The 22,891-nt window shown below is 37.2% G+C and overlaps 1 protein-coding gene across 1 annotated transcript in view; it reads left to right on the top strand.

Moving 5' to 3' along the window:
• Window positions 1-22,891, top strand: part of CDK14 (cyclin dependent kinase 14) — a 535,950-nt gene that overhangs the window by 425,800 nt on the left and 87,259 nt on the right. Inside the window, exon 11 of the mRNA XM_053553550.1 lies at window positions 17,330-17,469. Within this exon, the coding sequence (XP_053409525.1) occupies window positions 17,330-17,469 (140 nt within the window). The remainder of the gene's footprint in view (window positions 1-17,329; window positions 17,470-22,891) is intronic.

The raw sequence follows: 22,891 nt of genomic DNA, 5'->3' as shown, positions 1-22,891 counted from the left end.
GTAAGCTTTCTGTTAGTGAATATGCACATTATCTGCAGAGAAGTCATCCAGCTGAAGTCTCAATAATGAAGCAACTATTTCTGCGTTGGGAGCAGCCACTGGCAAACTCCAGAAGCACCTTAGACTACTCTATAAGAAAGAGCATTAGTCACTGCAGGTCTGATGCAATACAGAGAGACAAAAGGAAAGATCAAAGACAAGGGCTGAGAACTACAGAATATTCCAAAAGTCACCCATGACATTACTATACATACAGAAAATGGGAAATTGTAGCTAAATGTACCTTTATTTACAAAATATTCATTGCAAAATTTACAAAGAGGTGGCCAACACCTAGAGAATGGAGGGAGGGGGGTGGGGCCTTAGTGTGTGTCACACTTTATGGGGGCAAGACATGATTGCAAGAGGGACTTTACCTAACAATTGCAATCAGTGTAACTTGCTTATTGTACCCTCAATGAATCCCCAACAATAAAAAAAATAAAATAAAATAAAATAAAAATTTGTAATGAATATTTTACAAATAAAGGTATGTTTACCTGCAATTTCCCATTTTCCTGCATACGGTGATTCTGTGGGTGACTTTTGGGACTCCCTGTATAAGGAGAACACAAGGCACCATTTCTTAACTCTTTTTCACAACACAGAGTCGGAATACATCCTGCAGACTTGTTGTGAAAAGCAACTCCTTAAATAACGCATTCACATCCTAATGAAAGAGGAAATGATGTCTTTGAAAGAGATATTTTTTCTAAATATTTTAGAATCTCTCTTCCAACGGGTTCTCGTATTTGTTGCATACATTGCAGAATAGAATGAATGTTTTCCCAGACCTTGAACTGCAAAACCAAACAAACAAAAACTTTTTAATACTACCTTTAGCACCTGCCACATAAGAATATGCAGTAATCTCTTCCCAAGAACACCTTGTGGTTACTCCAAATTCTAACAGATGTCACTTTGAGACTCTGTAGCTCTGAGGGCAAAAATACCCCAGGGGTTCAGGTATTTTTGAGTCACTTTGGGGTATTTGAACAGATCATTTGGGAAGAGGAAAGGAGGAATGAGGATGAAGTTGAAGACATGCTTTTGCACTGCTGTGTTGATCCATCTGGACTGGAGGTCACCCCCTTCGTGCCCACTAGGAAGGAGGAAATCAAGACGGGTGAGACTGAGATGGGCCAGGGAAATGGGAACCAATCGTGATGAACCATAAAATGAGGAAGACATTGGACATTTAGATAAAGGACAAACATAGCAGGTGTGCAGGGGAGATTGGCAAAGAGAGGAATAGTTTTTAGTATGTAACATAGCAAAACACATTTACAAAATCATCTTAAAACTTGATGGCAGTTCCTGAAGCATTCTCTCTAAGGAGAGAATGTTACTGTCTCAAGATATACAAAATAATATTAAAAATATTTTTATTTAGCACGCTCTGTCATTTTATTTTCACAAACATTTTAATATTATCAGACCTTTTCGTAGCTTCACTCATGACCCAGTCTTCCTAATTCCATTTTTCCCATTAATTATAAATTCTCCAATGAGAGATCTCCTACCAAAGGAGTTTCAGGGATGGACTCTGATTTGGGAAAGAATATTGCAATCCTAAAGGAAGTTTTTACTGCCTTTAGTAAGGCCAGTTTAATTTTTGTGCACACGTAGAAATGATGAGGCAGCAGTAATGTAGGAAGAAATGCCACCAGCTGCCTTTGCTCAGAACTCACATGTCTGTGCCTCACGGCATGCCAAATGCTCTGTCTGCATGGTCTCCTAGAATCCTGAAAACAACCCTCAAATAGTTTTCCTGATAGGAACATTTAAGCTTATTTTAGAAATTTTATTTTCTTGTCTTCAGTTGTTTTGTAGTCCCAAGAGCAGATCTATAAATATATTTCTCATTTGCCATTTTTATACATAGCAGGGCTGAGACTGGAGAGGCATATAAGGCATTTACTTTGGGTTCAGGACATAGGGCGTGTCAAAAAAGCATCAGTCATCAAGATAAGTAGCATTTTCATGCAGTATTTTAAAAAATCAAAAGGTAGCTTCAGTGCTTTCTATGCTGTCCATCAGACTACCCTTTGTTAGCACCCATTCCCCAGATCCACAGCCTCCTGCTTCGTAAGCACCAGAACCAATGAGGTGCAGGGAAATGGGCCCACCTACTTACTGCTGATGGCCCTGTAACCCAGTAAGCAACCTGGAAGACAATATGGAAACATTTTAGAGTGTATGAAGATGTCATGGCACACTCAAGGAGTGTGATTTAGCCTTATTTCAGTGTTCTGAGTGCTCTGCTCGGGAATGCACAGGCAGGGTTCCTGCTCTCGCAGAGCTTACCTTCTAGAATAATGAGAAGAGTAAACAAAACAAATGGTGATTTCAAAGAGTGACAAGTACACAAAGATCAAAAGGAAGAGTGCTGGCTGTAAGTGATACAAAGGCTGGGATTTTGACTTTTTTGCTCAGTTCTATATCCTTAGCACCTACAAAAGAGCTGATCACTTGGTAGGCTGTTGATGAATGTTGAAGAATAAAAGTGCTAGTGGTAGCAGTACAGGGAGCACACAGAGAGTGAGAGGAAAGGAGATTGGAGAGTAAAGGCAGAGGCCAGGGCAGGAACAGCCTCATGGGCTATAATTCAGGATTTTACTTTACTTCCAACAGGAAGCCTGAGGAATTATGTTTTTGACCTAGTAATTTGTCTTTTTAGTATTTCTTCCAAGGAAATAAATCAAGTAAAAACCTAGTTGCCCAATATAGATTAAATTTTTAAAAAAGATTTTGGTATGTAAAAACTAATTCAAGATGGAGTAAAGACTTAAATGTAAGATATGTAATTACAAAAACTCTAGAAGAAAGCATAGGGAAAACTCTTTTAGGCATCAGCCAATGCAAAGAATTTGTGACTAAGACCCCAAGGGAAAATATAGCAACAACAAAAATAAATAAAAGGGACTTAATTAAATTAAAAAGCTTCTGCATAGCAAAGGAAATAATCAACAGAGGAAATAAGCAACCTACAGAATGGGAGAAAATATTCACAAACTGTACATCAGACAAAGGATGGATATCTAGAATCTCTGAAAAACAAATAAGCAAAAAACAAAAAAAACACCCTATCGAAAAGTCTTTTTGAAAGAAGATAGACAAATGGCAAAAAAACATGAAACAATGCTCAACTAATCATGAGGGAAACGCTCATTAAAACTACAGTGAGACATCACCTTACCTTTATCAGAATGGCCATTATTAAAAAGTCTAAAAGCAGCATGCTGGCATGTACACATAGAAAAAGGAATGCGTATACACTGTTAGTAGGACTGCAAGCTAGTACAACCCCTCTAGGAAAAAGTATGGAGATTCCCCAAAGACTTAAAAGTAAACCTACCATTCAATCCAGCAGTCCCAAAGGAAAAGAAGTCATTTTATCAATAAACACTTGTACTCAACTATTTATTGTAGCACAATTCACAATTGAAGAAATACGGAATCAACCTAAGTGCCCATCAAATTCATGAATAAAGAAAATATGGTATACACTTTAATATTTACCATGAAGTACTACTCAGCCATAAAAAGGAATAAAATAGGCCAGGTGTGGTGGCTCACACCTGTAATCCTGCACTCTGGGAGGCCAAGACAGGTAGATCATCTGAGCTCAGGAGTTCAAGACCAGCCTAAGCAAAAGTGAGATCTGCTTCTCCTAAAAATAGGTAAGCTAGCTGGGTGTTGTAGCAGGTGCCTATTGGCCCAGATACTTGGGAGGATGAGGCAGGAGGATCACTTGAGCCCAAGAGTTTGAGATTGCTGTAAGCTAGGATGCCATGGCATGCTACCCAGAGTGACAGAGTGAGACTCTGTCTCAAAAAAAAAAAAAAAAAAATAATGAAATAATGTCTCTTGTAGCAAGTTGGATGGAACTGGAGACAATTATCTTAGGTGAAGTATTTCAGGAATGGAAATACCACGTGTTCTCACTAATAAGTGGGAGTTCATAGATGGGTACATATGGTCACAAGGAAAGGTAAAGAACATGAGAAACCAAGGATGGAGGAGGATGGGGAAAAGGGATAACCACTTCTCTGTTAGGTGCAACGAACACTATTCTGGTGATGGGTACACCAAGAGCCTGACTTAAGCATTCTATCCATGTAACAGAAATACTTGTACCCCCTAAATTAATAATTTGAAATAAATAAATTAATAAAAATAAAAAGACTTGGTACCAACTTAATCAAGATTCAGGGAATGGAGAAAAGTTTAACATCATAATTTCACAAACTCAGTGGAATATTACACAACATTAGGATCATATCTGTGATGCCTTGAAGTGTTTCATGTTTCCTGAAAAAAAGCAGAATGAAAGATAATATGCATAATAACATTACGATAAAAAATAACTGTGAACTGTTCCTGAAATATGATATTGAAGATGAAAATAGTTGTGTTAGGGTAGTAGACTTGGGGATGAAATTATCTTTAATATTGTCGCATTGTTTTAATTAAAAAATATGTTGCTTAATTTGTGTAGAGTTTCTGTAGAGGGCGATGAGAAGGTTTTGGAATGAGTGGTGATGGTTTGCACAATATTGAAAGCATAATTTGTGCCACCGAATTGTACATTTAATAAATGATTAAAATGGCATCATCTGCGCTACATGTATTTTATCACAATTATGAAAAAGCATACCAGATATCACCCGTAACCAGCCGTGGAGGGAGCTCCCAGGGATCCCACCTTCTGGCCTTTACACCTGTGCCCACCTGTTCAATTCTTATTTTATGCATAAGTGCAGTTTGCCATAATGAAATCATATGTTTTCAAATTCCAGATGCCATGTCTTAAGATAAAGAAGTTGAACTGAGATTCTTCCTTTGCTTTGAACTAAACTTCAATAACTCGTGACCTCTTATCTAACTTGCATTTTTATTTAAATGGGAGCACTATTTTTGGTGATTCTCTCCCTTCTTCACCATTTCCTATCTTTAATCTATAATGCAACAGCTTTTTCAAGAGATGGGGAAACATTCTTTCTTCTGTATCAGCGTACGTTGCTATGCTGTTTATGTGTATCTTTTGCCTCTAGAAAAAGCACTACCTTTTTTTTTACATTTTTCTTATTACCTTGGATGGTGCCCAGTCTGTAAGGAAATAAACATGTGAAGAGAGAGTTCCGTGGACTGTTAACTGCACTGCTATTTTTCTTCTTTTTATCATGCCCCAAGATTCACCAAAGTTGATATAAATTCACCATGCCTTCTTTAAGAAAGCGTAACAGCAAGGCATTCTTCCTGTAGGAGTCAGACTGTAAAAGGTGATTTCCTTTTACTCCATTTGGTTTAAGCCTGTAAAAAGCATTAAGTGAAAAATCTGATATATTTGTTAGGGCATTTATTGCATTACTAAGTTATATTTTCAGTTCTCAGTGAAAGGTTTATTGAGAACATAAACTTTGAAGAGGTTTGTTCAGGATTAAAGACATATTTTTTCTTCTTTTTTGGTGAAATAATCTCACACAAAATGATAGCCTTTCAGGAGCTATTTTTAGCATTGTTTACAGTCCAAAGACATGCCGTACCATTCTGGTGAAGCAAACGTCAGCTTTCTAAAACCTGCCTCCAATGATGAGATTTGTAACTTCTATAGGGTTTCAGAAGAATGAAAGACTTGGGAGGCATCATTTCCGTTAACCCCATTTACCATTATGCAGACACACCACTAAGTTAAGGTTTTTTTTCCAGAGCCTTGATGGTTTTCACACTGTCCACCTACCTTTGACTAAATATTTATAACTCATCTATCTGAAACATAAGCCATTCCTAAAGTTTAATGGAGATTGATTTTTTTTTTTGAAACATGAAGATTTGGACTTCAACTTTGATTTTTTTTTTTTTTTTAATCATCAAAAATGAGAATTGTCTATTTCAGGCAAAACAGTGCTTTAATGGACCACTTTGGATTCAGGAAAATTGGATAATCTTTATTCTTTAAATAATATAAATACCAGGAGAATCACAGGGGTATAACATTAGCTAAAAATTTACTTTGCTTCACTTTTGGTTTCTGAAAAACATTCTAAAACCTGGTGAAATAAATGAAATAATAAGATGCCTAAAATTGATTTACACAAGATACAGTAAGAAAAGGTCAATCTTCACAGCAGTCCTGTGAAGTAGGAAAGGGCTATTAATTTTATCCTTATCTTTACCCAGAAGTTGGAAAGGTCACGAGTTGCCTAATGTCCTTCAGGTAATGATGGGATCCCATATGGGCAGGGTTAATAAGGTCCAGTGCTTATCAGAGGACATAACTATAAATGACATAACTAGGAAGTTGGAAATCAGTTCTGTTGAATGCAAATCTTTAGGTTTTGAGGATATTCTATACTTATTTGTGAGTTTAGACAGTTTGTTTAAGTATTCCATAAGCCTTATTCTTCTGATTACAGGGTTAATTACTATAAGTGTATTTTTATTCTCTTTTACTGAAATAAAATTTACTCATCTTCTTCCATCATGTCCTCCAGTTAGAGCAGTGTTTTTCAACCTTTTTTATCTCATGGCACACTTGAACTTATCGTTAAACTTCCATGGCTCACTTAAATTATGTTTATCATAAATAAGAGTAAGAAAAGGGAATATACTTATTGTTCTTTGAAACTCTTGTGAAAATAATTTAATTAATGATCTTCAAAAATTTTTGTGGCATACCTAAGATCCTCTCGCATTGGTTGAAAATCACTGAGTTAGGGGCTTGGAAAGTAGATATTGGTGCTTCTTCTGCTAAGTAAACTGTTAAAGTGAAAGACAAGGTTTGTAGAATCATATAATCACTGATCCATTACCTTTAGGAATCTTTTCTAAAACATAACTGAGATGCAAGTATACTGCCTGACAGGTTTGTGGTATCGTACATATGAAAAATATTAGTGTTTGGTAAGCTATGACAAATCATAGAGTAAATTTAAAACAATTATGCTATTAAGTATGTGGAAGTATAGGTTAAGTGCATAGGATTATAGTATTTTATATAAATTATTGAAAAACAAAATTTAACAACTCAAAAAAGTCACTGCCACTAAGCACTGGAAAAGAATTGGAAAGGAAATTAAAGTCTCTGCAGAACAGTGTAGTGAAATAGTTAACTAATTGTTTCCTATAAACGGGTAGAATAGAAATATAATCTACTTTTGTGGTTGTTAAATGAAAACAAGTTTAAATACGCAAGGGCTATTGTTGAAAGGAAAATAACAAAAAGTTAAGTTTCATTAGCTCATGAAAATTTTTTGACAATATATGACAGTGGATTTATGAAATGAAAATGTGAAAATAGCTTCAGATTAGTAATCCAAAAGGTTGCTTTAATGAGTATATTGTAAGTTCACAGATTTTCAGAAGCCAAATTACCCTTTATTTGATTTCAGAATGAACTTAAACATCTGAGGTTACCTCTTTTCCCAGGGAGGGTAGGAAATTGTAATAAGTAAAATCAAGGCTGAGAAATTTGGAGTAAATATTATCAAGTGAAGCCCTGAAATCCAAAAAAAAGAATTTAGTATTTTTCTTTTTCTGCCCCACTTTTTGGCAGTTGAGAATAGTCTTCAGAATGTCAGCACTAGCATTTTCAAAAACTTGATTCATTCCGATCCTGCTGAGGGTTCTTCAGCACTTTCTGTACTTTTCCACCAGGGAGAGTTGACTGTGAGGGCAACTGTATTGCCTACGAGTTGGATCTGAAAGAAACCTAGCAGAGTGGATTTGTATGACTGGCTTTGGGGATTATTCATCTTGTCCATGTAAGGCTGAACTCTTCCTGTTGCCTTTCTTATACTACTAAGGTGTTAGAATATAGAAGAATAGTCTCTACAGCAGTGGAGTTCAAAATTAAAGGAAGAGAGAAAAATACAGAAAAATGTAAGGTGCTCTTTAGGAAAACTTTAAGAATAAGCCAATAATTCCCTTACCAATTATGTAACATACAGCTTTCTCTGTACATATTTTAGCAATAGTTCTTTTGGCATGACATGTAATGGACATTAAGATTGAAGAGTTAGAAGTCTTGATCTTCTGCATTTTGTAAGCATGACCCTTTGATCATCTGAATCAAATCTGGTAATACATGGGAAAGCATTTTGTGAACTGTAGAGCTGCCTACAAATATCATTATTGCTGTGTAGCGTTGGCAGTCAAGTGAGCTGACCATTATGGGAATGAGTGTCTACCAGAGAGTATGTGGCATTAAACAATTTCATTAGAATAATGAATAATAACTGACCAATTTTTAATGCACTGAAAACCACAACCTGTTTATGAAACTGAGATAAAATGTTACCTGTTAAAGCATCACAAGAATGGGTAAGCATAAATCCTATGTACTCAATTTTGATATGAGGACAATTAATGACAATTAAGGTTATGGGGGGGGAAGCAGAAAGAGGGACGGAGGGAGGGGGGTGGGGCCTTGGTGTGTGTCACACTTTATGGGGGCAAGACATGATTGCAAGAGGGACTTTACCTAACAATTGCAATCAGTGTAACCTGGCTTATTGTACCCTCAATGAATCCCCAACAATAAAAAAGAAAGAAAGAAATAAGATATAAATAAGTGGAATAAAAACTATGTACATAGATTTGAAGATTTAATATAATAAAGATGTTAATTCTGCAAAAAAAAAAAAAAGTTACCTGTTTACCTTGAGAAGGATAATTTCTTTCTTTTCTTTCCCTTTTTCCTTTTTCTCCTTCCCTTCTCTTCCCCCCCCCCCCTTTCTGTATTTATTTTCACAAGCAGTACATTGACAAAGGTAGTCTCAATGTTAAACAACTCCATGTCTTCATTATTAATGTAACTAAGAGTCTTTCCAGCCCAGCACTTAGGATTGAGAAGTGCACAGGCCTAAATCTTTTCTTTTATTATGTGACTGAATCTCTGACACTGAAATAAAAAATAAAACTTAACCAATTACTGACAAAAGAATAAATTTAATCCTATTAGAGAGAGAGAGGAAGGGAAGGGAAGAGAAAGGGGAAAAGGAAATAAGTTACTTTTTGGAAAATCAAAACACTGTTCTGACCATGGTACCCCAAGATAAAAAAAAACTTTAAGAAGAATTATAAGTGAGCATTTTGTTTTTGATTCATAGATTAGAAAAAGTGCTGCATCTGACAGTTCTGTTTAGTTAAGGAACTGTCTTTGTGTGTGGGTGGACTCCACAAATCATCCACATCATTTTCTGGAGATCAGATGTTGTTTAATTCAGTGGCCAGTGCCATGCAGAGAGAGTACAAAGACAATTGTTTGTGCCAGCCTTGGCTCTGGATAGCAATGAAAATGTCTCTCCTGAGAATTTCTACAAGTTTATGTTATGTTTAAATTTATACATTTGCATCATCATGGAAGTCAACAGCAAGAACTCGGGGTACAGTATTAGGCACACGTTTTGGTGAAATCAAAAAATTTGGTGAAAGCAAAGGAAAATCTCTGTGGAGAAACATATTCTCAATCTAGCCTCTTCAGGATTCCCACAGATTAACTAAGCATGAGCTCACAATCCAGAATTATAAAGCATGTTAGAAAAAATCATTGTGAGTGAGGATCAGTAGCAAAGGCAACAAAATTGAACTCTGCTCTCACCCATAACTTCAGATATTAGGAGTTATCAAACATATTATATTTAAAAGGTTGTAAAAAATTAAAAAGTTAAAAATTTGAACAATAAACTGTCCAAACAGAACAGGCATGTCAAAGAATTAAAAAGAACTAAGAAGAACAAAATGAACAGGGAAGACAGCATATTAGATGCATCTGATTTGAGAATTAGTTGAACTGGAAGATGGTTCTGAAGTAATTACCCATAATGAGAACAGAGGGATTAACATATGAAAAATATGAAAGAGTAAAGACAGGGAAAATTTAATGAGATGGTGTTGGTTTAGAATTACAAAATCAGAGGAGAGCATTAGGGAAAAATAACATTTGAAGAGTAATGACTGGGGTATTTTTCTAGACTTGATGAAGGACATGAAACCTCAAATTCAGGAAACAATGAATACCAAGCTAAATAAAAAGAATACTTTACATCAAAATTGCAGAACTCTGAAGGGGAGAAGAACTAAAAGGTAGCAACAACAGAAACATATGGAATAATATCTCCAAAGGATTAAGAGAAAATGTTTTGAACCTGGGTGTAGAGTTACATACCCAGTCAAGTCGTTATCCTGTATTAAAACAAAACTGAGAGAATTTACCACCAACAATCGTCACTGCAAGGACTTCTATAGTTTGTATTTTAGGTACAAAGATGTATTCTGAGAAGGAATGTCTGAAACATGAGAAAAAAGGTAAATAAATTAGTCAAATGGGTAAATAAAATAATAATATAATAATAGTATCTAATGTATGTTCTTAGGAGCATTGAAAATAGAATGTTAGATAATACTAACGGGAGATGGGACTGTATTGTTTGGCAGGAGAATACAGATAAAATTTAACTCTGAACTCTTTTAAAAAGTAAAATGTTCAAAGGTTAGGAAACTACCCACTTGGAAAACTGAGGGTAAAGCCATAAAAGTTTGAAAGTTTCTTCTAAGATCCTTCGTATTACAAAACACCAAGCCAACCTTCCCCAAGAGAGGCCACCACTAGCTGCAGGTTGGGCACTTCTTGGTCACACATCTGTGACGATTCGGAAGAACAGTGGAGATTATGGCAGGGACACATGACTTCTGTGCAACCAGGTGAACTATAGAAATTTATTACTGTTCCACCAAGAAGCTCCAGGAGAGGGGTTAACTAAAATGCTGGAGGACTGAATTAAAATCAAGGAAGCATTTTACAAGAATTCTGACCTAGATGGGTAAACCTGAGGGAACTTTCTTCCTGTGCCTCATTACTGCGTTAAAGAATTGCTGCTGCTTGCTAGGAAATTCATTTCACTTCCCGCGACTCCCAACTCGTACTCAAAGCTCTGCATATTTCAAGTGTAGTATATTGAAGTATATTTCAGAGTTGTTTTTTATGTCATTCTTTATCAGTGGTTGTCAACCTTCCTAATGCCACGGCCCTTTAATACAGTTCCTGTGGGTCGCGACCCACAGGTTGAGAACTGCTGCTTTACACCATTTCTGTATTCTTTTTTCAAATATTTAAAATTCTTAAGTAATCCTTTTGAGTGTTTTTTTAACATGACTCAAATGAACTGGTCAGCTCTTGTGAAGTTACGCAAGTCCAACAAGGATAAACTTAAGTGAATTTATGGAGGAACTTTAAAAATATCATGTTATCACAATAGTAAGAATATGGGAAACAAATTCCAACACTGCTCTTGTGACAGAGAAGGTGTCCAGGTTCAGCCTCCGCCATTTGGTGATGGTTCACTTCTATTTAGCCAGGTTGTCGATGACTGGGTACGTCTTGTAAAAATGAGGTTTCTTGAAGAATCTGATTGTTGAGTTTCTCTCATCGTGTTTCAGGTCTTGGGAGGGCTCTAGCGTTTATTCCCCAAGCACCAGTTGAAGATGGAATGATATAGAAAGATAGAGGAAAGTTCATAAGACAAAACTGGAGTGGAAATTTTAAAAGAAAGTACTCTTTTTGTATTTGGAGAATTGGTTTCTGAAATGCAGCTGTGCTTCATAAACACCAATAGTTGTAGAAAAAAACTATTAAAGTCAGTGAAATAGGGCTGCCTGGTGCTGTTGCCTTGGAAATGGAATTTAAGACAGGACCCAGTGTGTCATACGTTAGCCAACATGCAGACTTAGTGAATGGTGAGTCAAATGAGACTTCCATAGGAGTACTGAGGGAAAGAATTGCTAGAACTCAAGCTTGACAACATTGCAGTCTCTGTGTTTGGATTATCATCAGCCTATTAAGGCACTTAGCAAAAGATCCTTTTTTTCAGCACTTGTATCTACTGACCTTTTCTGAAATCATATAATACTGAATTATATCTTCCTTATATCTATTCACATAGATATTGCTCACATCAATGTAGAGCAATTGAGTGCCAAAATACCCAGCATGGCACTTTTATGTTTTTCGTATCATACAAAATTAAAATCCAAGGAACTGCCAACAGCACTCTAGACCTTCCGAGGTTTATTCCTTCATTCATTTCAAACATCGATCGTGGTGCCTATATGGTTCTTTGCCTGCTAGTTTATATCTGCCACGTTTAAAATAGCATACACCAGGTTTATGTAACTATTGATTTTGTTGGCTTTTCTCCAAGTCTTATGATTATTTCTTAATGTCTTCCTATAAATCTCATTTTTGCTGTTACGAAAGCCTCCGTTTTGAAAATGACAAACCTCTGGTTGAAAAGTTCATGTAAGTCCACATTGTACAAAAGCATGTATCTTTAATGTCTCCAGACAAAAAAGTCCTAAAGTTAATTTAGTGTTTGCACTTTAGGGTGCAACTTAAAAGGGAGGACCCCAAGAATGAGGAGGAGAGAGCTAGTAAGTATTTTTAGAAAAATGTATTTGTCTCATGCAGGACATACGCCCTTTAATTTAATAATTTTTTAAGGTAAACATGTTTTATTATTTACAATAATTCTTAATGTAAAATTTTTAAAAACCCTCATTGTTTTTCATGTCTATTAGAAGTTGTTTCTCAACTTTTTTTTTTTTTGCAGTTTTGGCCGAGGCTGGGTTTGAACCCGCCACCTCTGGCATATGGGGCTGGCGCCCTACCCCCTTGAACCACAGGTGCCGCCCTCCCAACTATTTTTGTTTGAAGTATGATTTCCCAACTTATCTTGCAAAGAGAGAAGTCCATTTCTGTTAAAGAATTGAGCAAATGTATAATATTTTATGTGCTCCTGTTGAGGTGTACAACTTAATATTTGTATAGTAATGTGTTTTATTATATAATCGATAAAGTGTTAATGTATGTTGATGTTACTTCAAACATATAGTTATAGTGTTTGGAATGTGTGACAATAGTTCTGTGAGAAAGATAATTTCTCAGTGTCCACCAACTTGTAAAATTTTATGAGCGTTTAAACATCTAAATCAATAATGAAATGTAAACCAAAAAAAAAAAAAAAAAGAGTTAAGTGTAATCACTAAGTACATGGAAATAGTAACGTTATACTTCTTTTTTATTTTATTTTATTTATTTATTTTTTTTTTGAGGCAGAATCTCACTTTGTTGCCCTGGGTAGAGTGCCCTGGCATCATAGTTCACAGCAACCTCCAAATACTGGGCTTAAGCAATTCTCCTGCCTCCGCCTCCCAAGTAGCTGGGACTACAGGCGCCTGCCACAACGCCCGGCTATTTTTGTTGTTGTTGCAGTTGTCACTATTGTTTTAGCTGGCCCAGGCCGGGTTCGAACCTGCCAGTCTCAGTGTATGTGGCTGGCACCCTACCCACTGAGCTATAGGCGCTACCCTAGTAATGTTGTACTTCTAAAATAGTGCTATTCAAAGTGGAGGATGTTGAATTTTATTTTGATTAATTTTTTTTTATTTCAGATTAATATGAGAGTACAAATGATTAGGTTATATTGTCTGTGTTTGTCAAGTTGTACTTGAGCCCTTCACCCAGGGTTATGCTGTATACCCTCACATGGTGGTTATTAGGTGACAGCTTACTAATTCCCCTCCCTCCTCTCCTCTTCCCTCTCTCTTCTCCCCTCTCCGCCACTTGAATTTAATTGTGTTTTTCTTTCATTTGGGCATGTAGTTGTTTTTCTCTTGGCTTCATATCAGTATTGAGTACATTGGATAATTGCTTTCCCATTCCCGTGTTACTTTACTAAGGTGAGTGTTCTTCAACTCCATCCATGTTAATACAAAAGATGTAAAGTCTCCATCTTTTTATGGCTGAATAGTATTCCATATCATACATATACCACAGTTTATTAATCCATTCATGGATTGGTGGGCACTTGGGTTGCCACATCTTGGCAATTGTGAATTGAGCCTCCATAAACATTCTAGTGCATACATCCTGTGGTAAAATGATTTATTTTTCTTCTGGGTAGATACCTAGTAATGCGATTGCAGTATCAAATGGAAGGTCTACTTTTAGCTCTTTGAAGATTCTCCATACTTCTTTCCATAGAGACTATGTTAGTTTGCAGTACCACCAACAAGACGTTGAATTTTAAAATTCAATCTAGAAGAAGAAGGTAGGAAAAGGGAAAAAAGGTAAAAGAAGACAAAAGAGAATGCAAAATCAACCTGGTAGGCTTGGTGCCCATAGCTCAGTGGTTAGGGTGCTGGCCACATGCACCAGAGCCAGTGGGTTTGAACCGCCCCGGGCCTGCTAAACAACAATGACAAAAATAACAAAAAAATAGTGGGGCGTTGTGGTGGGCACCTATAGTCCCAGCTACTTGGGAGGCTGAGGCAAGAGAATCGCTTAAGCGCAAGAGTTTGAGGTTGATGTGAACTATGACACCATGGCACTCTACCGAGGGTGACATAGTGAGACTCTGTCTCAAAAAAAAGTCAACCTGGTAGCAGTAATTTCAGATATATCAGTGATCATAAAATGTAAATGGACTAAATTTTCTCCTTGGAAGACAAGGATTAACTGGATAAAAATTAAGCCCAACTATATAATACAAGTATTCATGAGTCATCTTAAAATTATGTGTTTAACATTTAAAAGTTAGCAAGTGACAAAAGGTTTGTCAGGCAAAAACTAAACAAAAGAAAGCAGAGGTCACCGAATTAATATAAGGGGAAAAATGAACTTTAGCTTTACCTGTGCTAAAACTAAAGAGGGTCACAATGTAAGAGTTAAAGACTTGATGTCCCAGAAATATGTAATAGTGCTAGACTGTTAGGCATTAATTACTTAGATTTATAATGTATAAAACAAAAATTAATGGGATTACAAGGAAAGATTAAAAAAAACTATCATCACAAGGAGAGATTGAGAACAACAATCATTCTAACAGTTTGATAAGGTAGGTACACGTAGGACTTCAGACGAAACTTCCAATGAAAATGTCATACAGGGATTCCCGAAACTGTCGCATCTCAAATAACTCAGATAGACTCAAAGAGAAGTTCTGGTAATGACAAAGACTCTGGCATAGACAACACATGTGGTGAGTTAGAATCAATCAAATTGACTCCTGAAATGCAAATGAGGAAATAGCAAAAGTTCTAAACTAAAATGTCAAATAATAATTTAAATATTTGTGCGTAAGATGAATATCACAAATAAAAATTTGATTATTCCATTGACAGTAAAATTTAGTCAATTTGGGGGGAATGAGACTGCCTTATACTGATGAATTCCTTACATTGAAGCACATACACAGTACCTTATATTTAACTGTAAGAAATAATTTATTGCAAAAATAATGGTACAACTATAAATATTTATAATTCTTGAAAATAGTGAAGCCATACTTCAATTGTGATTCATTAATTGTTGGAGCTAGATGGACTGCAGACATAATATAGTTTATCACTCTTTTTCAATAGAGAGGAAACTAGGACCAAAAATATGTGTTACTTTGTATTTTATGTTTTACATTCATGACTTCAGAGTTAAGTACACCAAGTATCGTGATCACTTTTTTTCTTTTACGTGCAATTTTAACAGCACATAATTTTGGTGCTTAGTAATCTTCATTTTTTCTTTTCATAGGTTATTTATATGGATTTAAAACTACGTCAAGCTAAAACTCAGAGCTATTTGTGCTAGTTTATCAAAGCTATATAAAATTGATATGAATGTACTATTCACTGTGACTACATATAAATCGTTTACTCAATAGAAGTGCAACTTGAAAAAGGTAGCTGACCCTGGGCCCTCTTAAAGGAAAAAATTAATTGTAGGGAGTTGTGAGACTGCCTTGTTTTCTATGGGTGGATTTCTCTTTGATAGACAGAAGTATCTAAAACCAATCCATTGGTCCGTTTTTTTAAAAAACAACCACTGCAGCAGCCAATCACTGAACTTATTTTTGTGATCTTCATGTATGGAGATTTAGAGAGAAGGTCTCTTAGATTGGGTCTTTGGGGTAATATTTTTCTTTGCTTTTCTTCCTTTTTTTTCTACCGCCCCAAATCATTACCTCCTTTCCTCTTCTCCGCTCCTGACCAGTGACTACCCCCATGATAATTTTAAATTAATCCTAAGGAGCTACTCAAGAAGGGGAGGGAGGAGATTGTTAGTCATTGAGGAAAGATTTTTTTTGAGGGGGGTGGCTAATTGTGGGTTTAGTGGTGGCTTTGAGGATTTAAAAAAAAAAATGCTCATTGGCAGCTGAAACTTTCCCTCTCCTCCTGGCTCTCTGAGAGTCACTGCACCTACTGCACCGCATTGCAGACACTCACAAATCCTTGGGTAAAGCCTTTAGAAATGACTGCTGAGAGAAAGATTGCATTGCACGGCATATGCAATCTGCTTCAGAGTCGCGGGTTCGAACCTCCTCTGAACCTGCTAATTCAGTGATCGCCACCCTCTCTCACTCCGACTTAGCTTCCACTGCTGTGGAATGGAAATGGTTATCTTCTTGGACTGTAATAAATTTAAGTGTGAAAAGTGCCTAGGAAAGAGCCTGATATCCATTCAACTATCTGTAAGTAGTAGTCGTTATTAGGAATACTTTTATTATCGTTATTAGGTGAATTCTCCAGGCTTGATTGCTCTAGGCAGAAAAATACAGATTCCAGGAAAAACAAGGCTGAGCTGGATTGAATGCTGCGGCTACCCATTTGAAAACATACACCACATGAAAGACTTTATTTCTGTGCCTTGTTCTTCAATCTTGGGATGCATATTTTCTATCTACCGTTATTTTAAAGGTCGTCTTGAATCGATTCTTTCAAGCATATCCCCTCTGTTAACCTATATGTTAATGTTACAGCTGTTGATAGTTGACAGGACACTTGTTCCAACAATTTTACATTTCAATCAAAAAATGTAAATTCTTAGAAGAAAAGAAACTTTAGTAACTAGAGAATTTAATAGCAGTTTTATTTTAATTCCCCCAGTTTTTGGTATTAATTTCCTGTAAATGTATCCAGATGTATATGTGGTGCATAGATTCTATGAATAAATTCTGGCGACTATTTGATAAATTGTCTTCTGAAATTTTGTACTTCTTGGCCTACTTTTATTCATTCTTAAAGTATCAACCTTTTGCTTATAGTAGAAATATTTTAAATCAATGATACTATCAAGTATATAAATCCGTTTAGAATAAAAGATATTCTATTTATTTTCAAATTGTTTTCTTGGCCAGGAATAAATTGAAGTTCAGAAAAATTAAGTGAGCCTTCTGTCTAAATTCAGTGGATTTTCCTATTTGATCTGATTTCTCTTTTTCACTTGTGTTTTTAGGCTCAGCTATGTGAATCATGCAGAGGATCTGGCCTCCAAGCTCCTACAGTGTTCCCCAAAGAACAGACTATCTGCACAGGCTGCCTTGAGCCATGAGTATTTCAGTGACCTGCCCCCGCGGCTATGGGAACTGACGGATAGTGAGTATGACAAATATACAATATCCAGTCAAAGCAGGATGCCACTTTAGCATCTATATGTGGCATGCATGTAGAGAGATTCACATATTTATGTGTGTACAAACATATGTATGCATTACACGTGTGTGTGTGTGTGTGTGTGTACACAGAGAGAGAACAGGGGAACGGGGAGACATGTGCATATGTATTTAGTGGGATCCTGCCACTCAGTTGCCAGCTCACCAGACACAGGGAGAAAATGGATTCCTTCTTTGCTATCTCTCCTCTGCAGTCTGCAGCTATGCGTCTTTGTATTTGATTATATGTGTGTCCAAAAAAAATGATCTGAGAAGTCATAAAGGAAAAGGAAAATATGATTTACATATTTAGTGCTTTATGCATACAGTACTTTTTAACTGGCTGCAGTACACAGAGGAGGAAGTGATTCATTTCTGTTTGATGCTCAGAGACCATCTTGGTCATAACAATAAAGGGCTGCTAGGCAGTGAGCTGAGAAGCAGAGTTGGCAATTGGCTAAGGCACCGAATTGACATGTACGGACTGAAGACATGTAATTCATTTTCACTGCAAATGCTCTTGGTATTCATCCTGACAGCTCTTCTCTGTATCTTTTAAAACAAAACACATTCCTGGGTGGGTTTTGTTTTGTTTTTACAAAAGCGTTCGTATTTACACAGCCTTTTTCAATTACATTTTAAATATTTGGGGGAGGATTTATGGCTGGGAGGATCTCAGCTTTCTTCCAAAGTGTGAAACAGAATTCTTGTGAAATTTTGCAAAACACCACTGCAGAAGGAATGTTTCCGTTCAACTGTGATGTGTTCTTTCCAAAGAACAATTGAGAGATGTTTCTTCTCATACTGTTTTCTGATTGCCTTTAAAATTAACATATTGTATTTATATGTAAATATTTATGATAATGTTTATTAATCCTTGGGCATATATCACTTATAGTAGACATAAGTTATTTCTTTAGTCTCTTGCATTTTAGAATCCCTCCCCCCGCTGGCGATTCCTTGATGACAGTAACCTTTTATTTTGGCACTGATTTCCATGTAACAATTCCTTTTAGGTATTCTTACCTTAAATCTATTTTTATATCCCCCGTTTATTTCTGAGTACTTTTTTAAAACCTTAACATGACTATAATCTACTACTCCCCTTACACTTAGCAAATCCTCATTAACATTTCACAGAATCCCTCAGCCCATATTTACTCTACACCAGGCATCCTCAAACTGCGGCCCACAGGCCACATGAAGCGGTGTGAATTGTATTTGTTCCCGTTTTGTTTTTTACTTCAAAATAAGATATGTGCAGTGTGCATAGGAATTTGTTCATAGTTGTTTTTTTTTTAAACTATAGTCCGGCCCTCCAACGGTCTGAGGGACAGTGAATTGGCCGCCTGTTTAAAAAGTTTGAGGACACCTGCTCTACACTCTTCCTAACTTCTGTCTAAAAGTCTACCCACTGACTATTCTAATAGCTACCCATAATTAAAAAAAAAAAAATTAAAGATGAAATCTCTTCGGAAAAATAATGAATTGGTGACTCTTTTTCCTATACTGAAAAAAAGAAATGATGCAAATAGGCTCATTAGTTTATGTCTCAACATGTACAAACATATGGCTTGTTTTCCCATTTAGCCTAACTTGTAACTTGATATCACTCCTCCATGGTGACATCTCAATCCCATCTGACTTGATGATTGAGTTTAAGCCAGGATTTTGATGGTCTATGAATTCTGAATTCTGTAGTAGTACTTTTCTGTTAATATGGACTTATTACCCACTTGCCACGTAGTTTATCAGCCAGTGGTTAAATCCAGTTTCTATCAGTGAGTAAATGCCTACACATTATCACTCGGCTGCAGACTGCCAGCGGAGACAGCCTTGTCCCCGTCATTAACAAGCACAATGTATGCAGAACACCAGAGGGGAATTAAAACCACAAAAAATACCTCAGGGTGGTATTTTTAATATGAGAATTTAATTTGTAATTTCACAGATTAAGAATTTTGGCTGCATTAATCCCTTTATCAGCTCACAGCAGGCTATTTGCAGAAGCATAACCATAAGGCGATATTCATTGGCAGAAACACGTCTTTGCATAACGTTAAACATCAGGAGCAGTGAAACCTTTTGAAGGGGGGAGAATAAAAATCAAAAATCATTATATTTTTAAAGCAAGATTCTACTAAATGCCTCCAGTAACAATTTTGAGTTACAGAAATGCTATTTCTGTGTCTAGAAGATAATCATTATGAAGCATAAATCCAGTTGCAAGAAAGGACAATCCCAGTATTAAATACTACAGTCATTTCCATTTAGAACGACGTGGCTATACGTGTAAACATGTTTACAAAACAAAGAATTCCCAGACTTTGGAGACTCTAGGAATTAGTTCCTTTAAGTAAAGTAACCAGTGTCAGCCATGCTGTCATCTAGGGTAAAGTTCTGCACACTGTATTCAGAAATTCTTAAAGTTCTGAAAATTCAATGTCATGTTAGTGTAGGCTCCTGTTAAAGTTTACCGTCTGGCAAACAGCAGCAACAGAACCCTTATGTGCTTCCTTTTCAAGGAGATTTGGAAGAAGGTCCACCTGGGAAGAAGCATTGCAGAGCCACTAAATGGATAGTCTCAGCAACCAAGTCATGGTTTAGACTGACCAGTTCCAGGAACCTCTCTGTCTCAGCCTGCTCAGACTGCTATGACAAAGTGCCAAAGACTGGGTGGCTTCAACAGCAGACATTTAATTCTCACAGCACTGGGGCATGGGAGGTCTGAGATGAAGATCCAGCAGATTTGGTCCCTGGTGAGGTCTCTCCCCCTGCCTTACAGATGGCCACCTGCTGAGTCCTCCCAGGAAGAAGAGAGGATCCTCCTGATGCCATCTTACTCCAGTTCCCTCCCTAAAGCCCCATCTTAAAACACCTTCCTCGCTTTATGGGGCCTTGGCCTTCAATAAATGAATTTGAGGAGGAACATAGTCCAGTCCATAGCACTTTCTTTTTCAAAGATGGCTTGTGGTTCATTAGCAGTGGAAAACAATTATGTAAGCAGGAAACTAAACCAGGCTAAAAGGACAAGATCTGGGGACAAAAGTAAGCTAAAAGTGGGCTTCAGCCTTTTTGTCTTACTTTAATGTATGAGACCCTGTGAAAAGAGCATCAGATGTTGTTGGAGTCTGAGTAACAACAACAGAGCTCTGCAGTCATCTGTGCATTCATGTGAAAATTAAGTTGTGTGCTTACTGCCAGACCCTTCCTTTGGAAGACTTCGTATCAGTGGAGTATGGGTTCCTTGATTGTACTGTTCCTTCAAACTTCAACAGGTTACGTAATACTAAAATGTGGAGGTGGGGTATTAGTGTACCACTGAAGCAGGAATTATGAATGCATCAAGCAGGAATAATGGCAGTTACCTGGGAATCCAGCAGTTAAAACCGACTAATTCTGGTGTCCCCTGTCATTTTTCTCTCCTGAAGCCGAAAACAGTCTCGCCCCATTTATGCACAAAGATTTAATTGCAGGGAAGTAAACGGAGGGCTGATTGAGAAAAGAAATTCATTACTTTTCCCAAATACACCACAGGGCATTCTCCTGTGTATACCATCAAGTTACATAAACAATTGAAGCTGAACTACCCTTGTCAAAGTAAATGAACAAAATACACTTCATAGCACAGAGTCCTTGATTTTATTGCACTCATCTCACAAAACTCAAATCCAGCAAAGGCAGGCCAAGAAATTGGTGGTGTGAAGAACAGGGAGTTGCAAATGAGACCGCCTGGATTCTGGCTTCAGCTCCCTTATTAACTAGCCAGTGAACTTTGGATAGTTGCCTTGTTGGCCCTGAACTGAGAGCAAGTAAGATGGACGCAATTATCCCTGAGGACCTTTCCAGCTCTGATGTTTGCAGGGATCCCACGTATTCCCGGGGACATATACATGTTCTATGTATAATCTTAAGACACCATGATGCCTTTATGGTAGCAACATGCCATCTTCTTAAAAATAAAACAAGCACATTCATTCCAGATGTATTTGCCACTTCCAATTGCTAGCTTTTCTTGCTATTGTGAGTCCTTTCTAACCAAGCTTTTGTGCCCACAACTCCTGAACTGCTGTTTTCAAGTCTCTGTCTTTTGCGAGCTTTGTTTTGATCTCCTTGGATCACTAGGGAAGTTTGAGACAAACTGTGTTATGGTCCATTATTTCACTTACAAGAAACACAGTCAACAGTGTCCTTTCTGATTCACTTGGGCAAAGTTTCAACTCAACTGGCTTATCAGTGTTGCCAGGAGGGCTTCATTTGTTTCCATCGACATGGATTTTAGATTTCTTGATTTTTGTGTATCTCAAAACTTTCATAATGACCTATGTATCAGCAGACTTGAACACATTGGCCACCACCAGCTCCTAGTAATACTTCTACTCTTCCTTACTATGACAGGATTCTCTTGTGGTGGTCCTTTAGTTTATAAAACTAAATTCTCCTTTCCAGACTCCTTTGCTGATTTTTTCTCGTCTGCCAGACCTCCCACTATTAGAGGCTTAGCCCTCAGATCTTCCCATATACTATACACTCCCTGGAGCCTAGCGGATCTCATCTAATCTCACAATTAAATATCATCCACACACTGACAGCTTCCACGTTTCAATCTCTAGTCCTGTTCACCTGACTACTCAGTATCTCCAATAACTCCTGATCTGTTGCCTCCAACTGGCTCCTCCCGTGGTCAATACACAGCAGCGTCACTCTTCCAGCTGATAGACGTTATCCTTGATTCATTCCTCTTTTTTCGTCACGCTCCGTATCCAGTTCTTCCCCAGACCCTGTTGCTGCTACATTCAAAATACATCCAGAAGCACACCACTCCTCACTTCATTGCTGTCACCCCTAAGACACTCACCGTCTTCTCTCACCTGTATTTTTAGATTAGCATCGAACTTGTTGGCCCCTCCTCTTCCTGCCTCTGTAGAGTCAGCTTTCTGTTTCCTCTTCTGACCTGTTGTGTGCACTCGCTCTGGATATGTGCATGGCTTAGCCTCTCACCTTTTCTGGGTCTCTGCTCCAAGTACCTCATCAGGGAGCCTTCATGGACCTTAAATTTCTGATTGTTCTTCCCTGCTGGAATTTTCTTCATAGCATTTACCACTGTTTATTATATTTGTATTTGTTTTATTGCTTTTTGACTTTCTTTCCCTCAACAGGAATCGACAAGAACAGGGATTCCCTTTCATTTGACTTGTTCTCTGCTCATTCTGCAATTCCTAGAGCAGTGCCGGGCTCAATAAATATTCCTCCAGTGAATGAACAAAAGAATGGCCCAAAGAAAGGGCACATACATTGCTTTCAAAACCAAGTTAATCACTCCAGATCAGAGACATGTAAGAGATCATCTGAGCTGTAGTGCAGGG

This window comes from Nycticebus coucang, chromosome 11 (assembly GCF_027406575.1).
Source record: "Nycticebus coucang isolate mNycCou1 chromosome 11, mNycCou1.pri, whole genome shotgun sequence".
Taxonomy (NCBI): Eukaryota; Metazoa; Chordata; class Mammalia; order Primates; family Lorisidae; genus Nycticebus; species Nycticebus coucang.
This window is presented reverse-complemented; position numbering and strand designations above follow the sequence as displayed.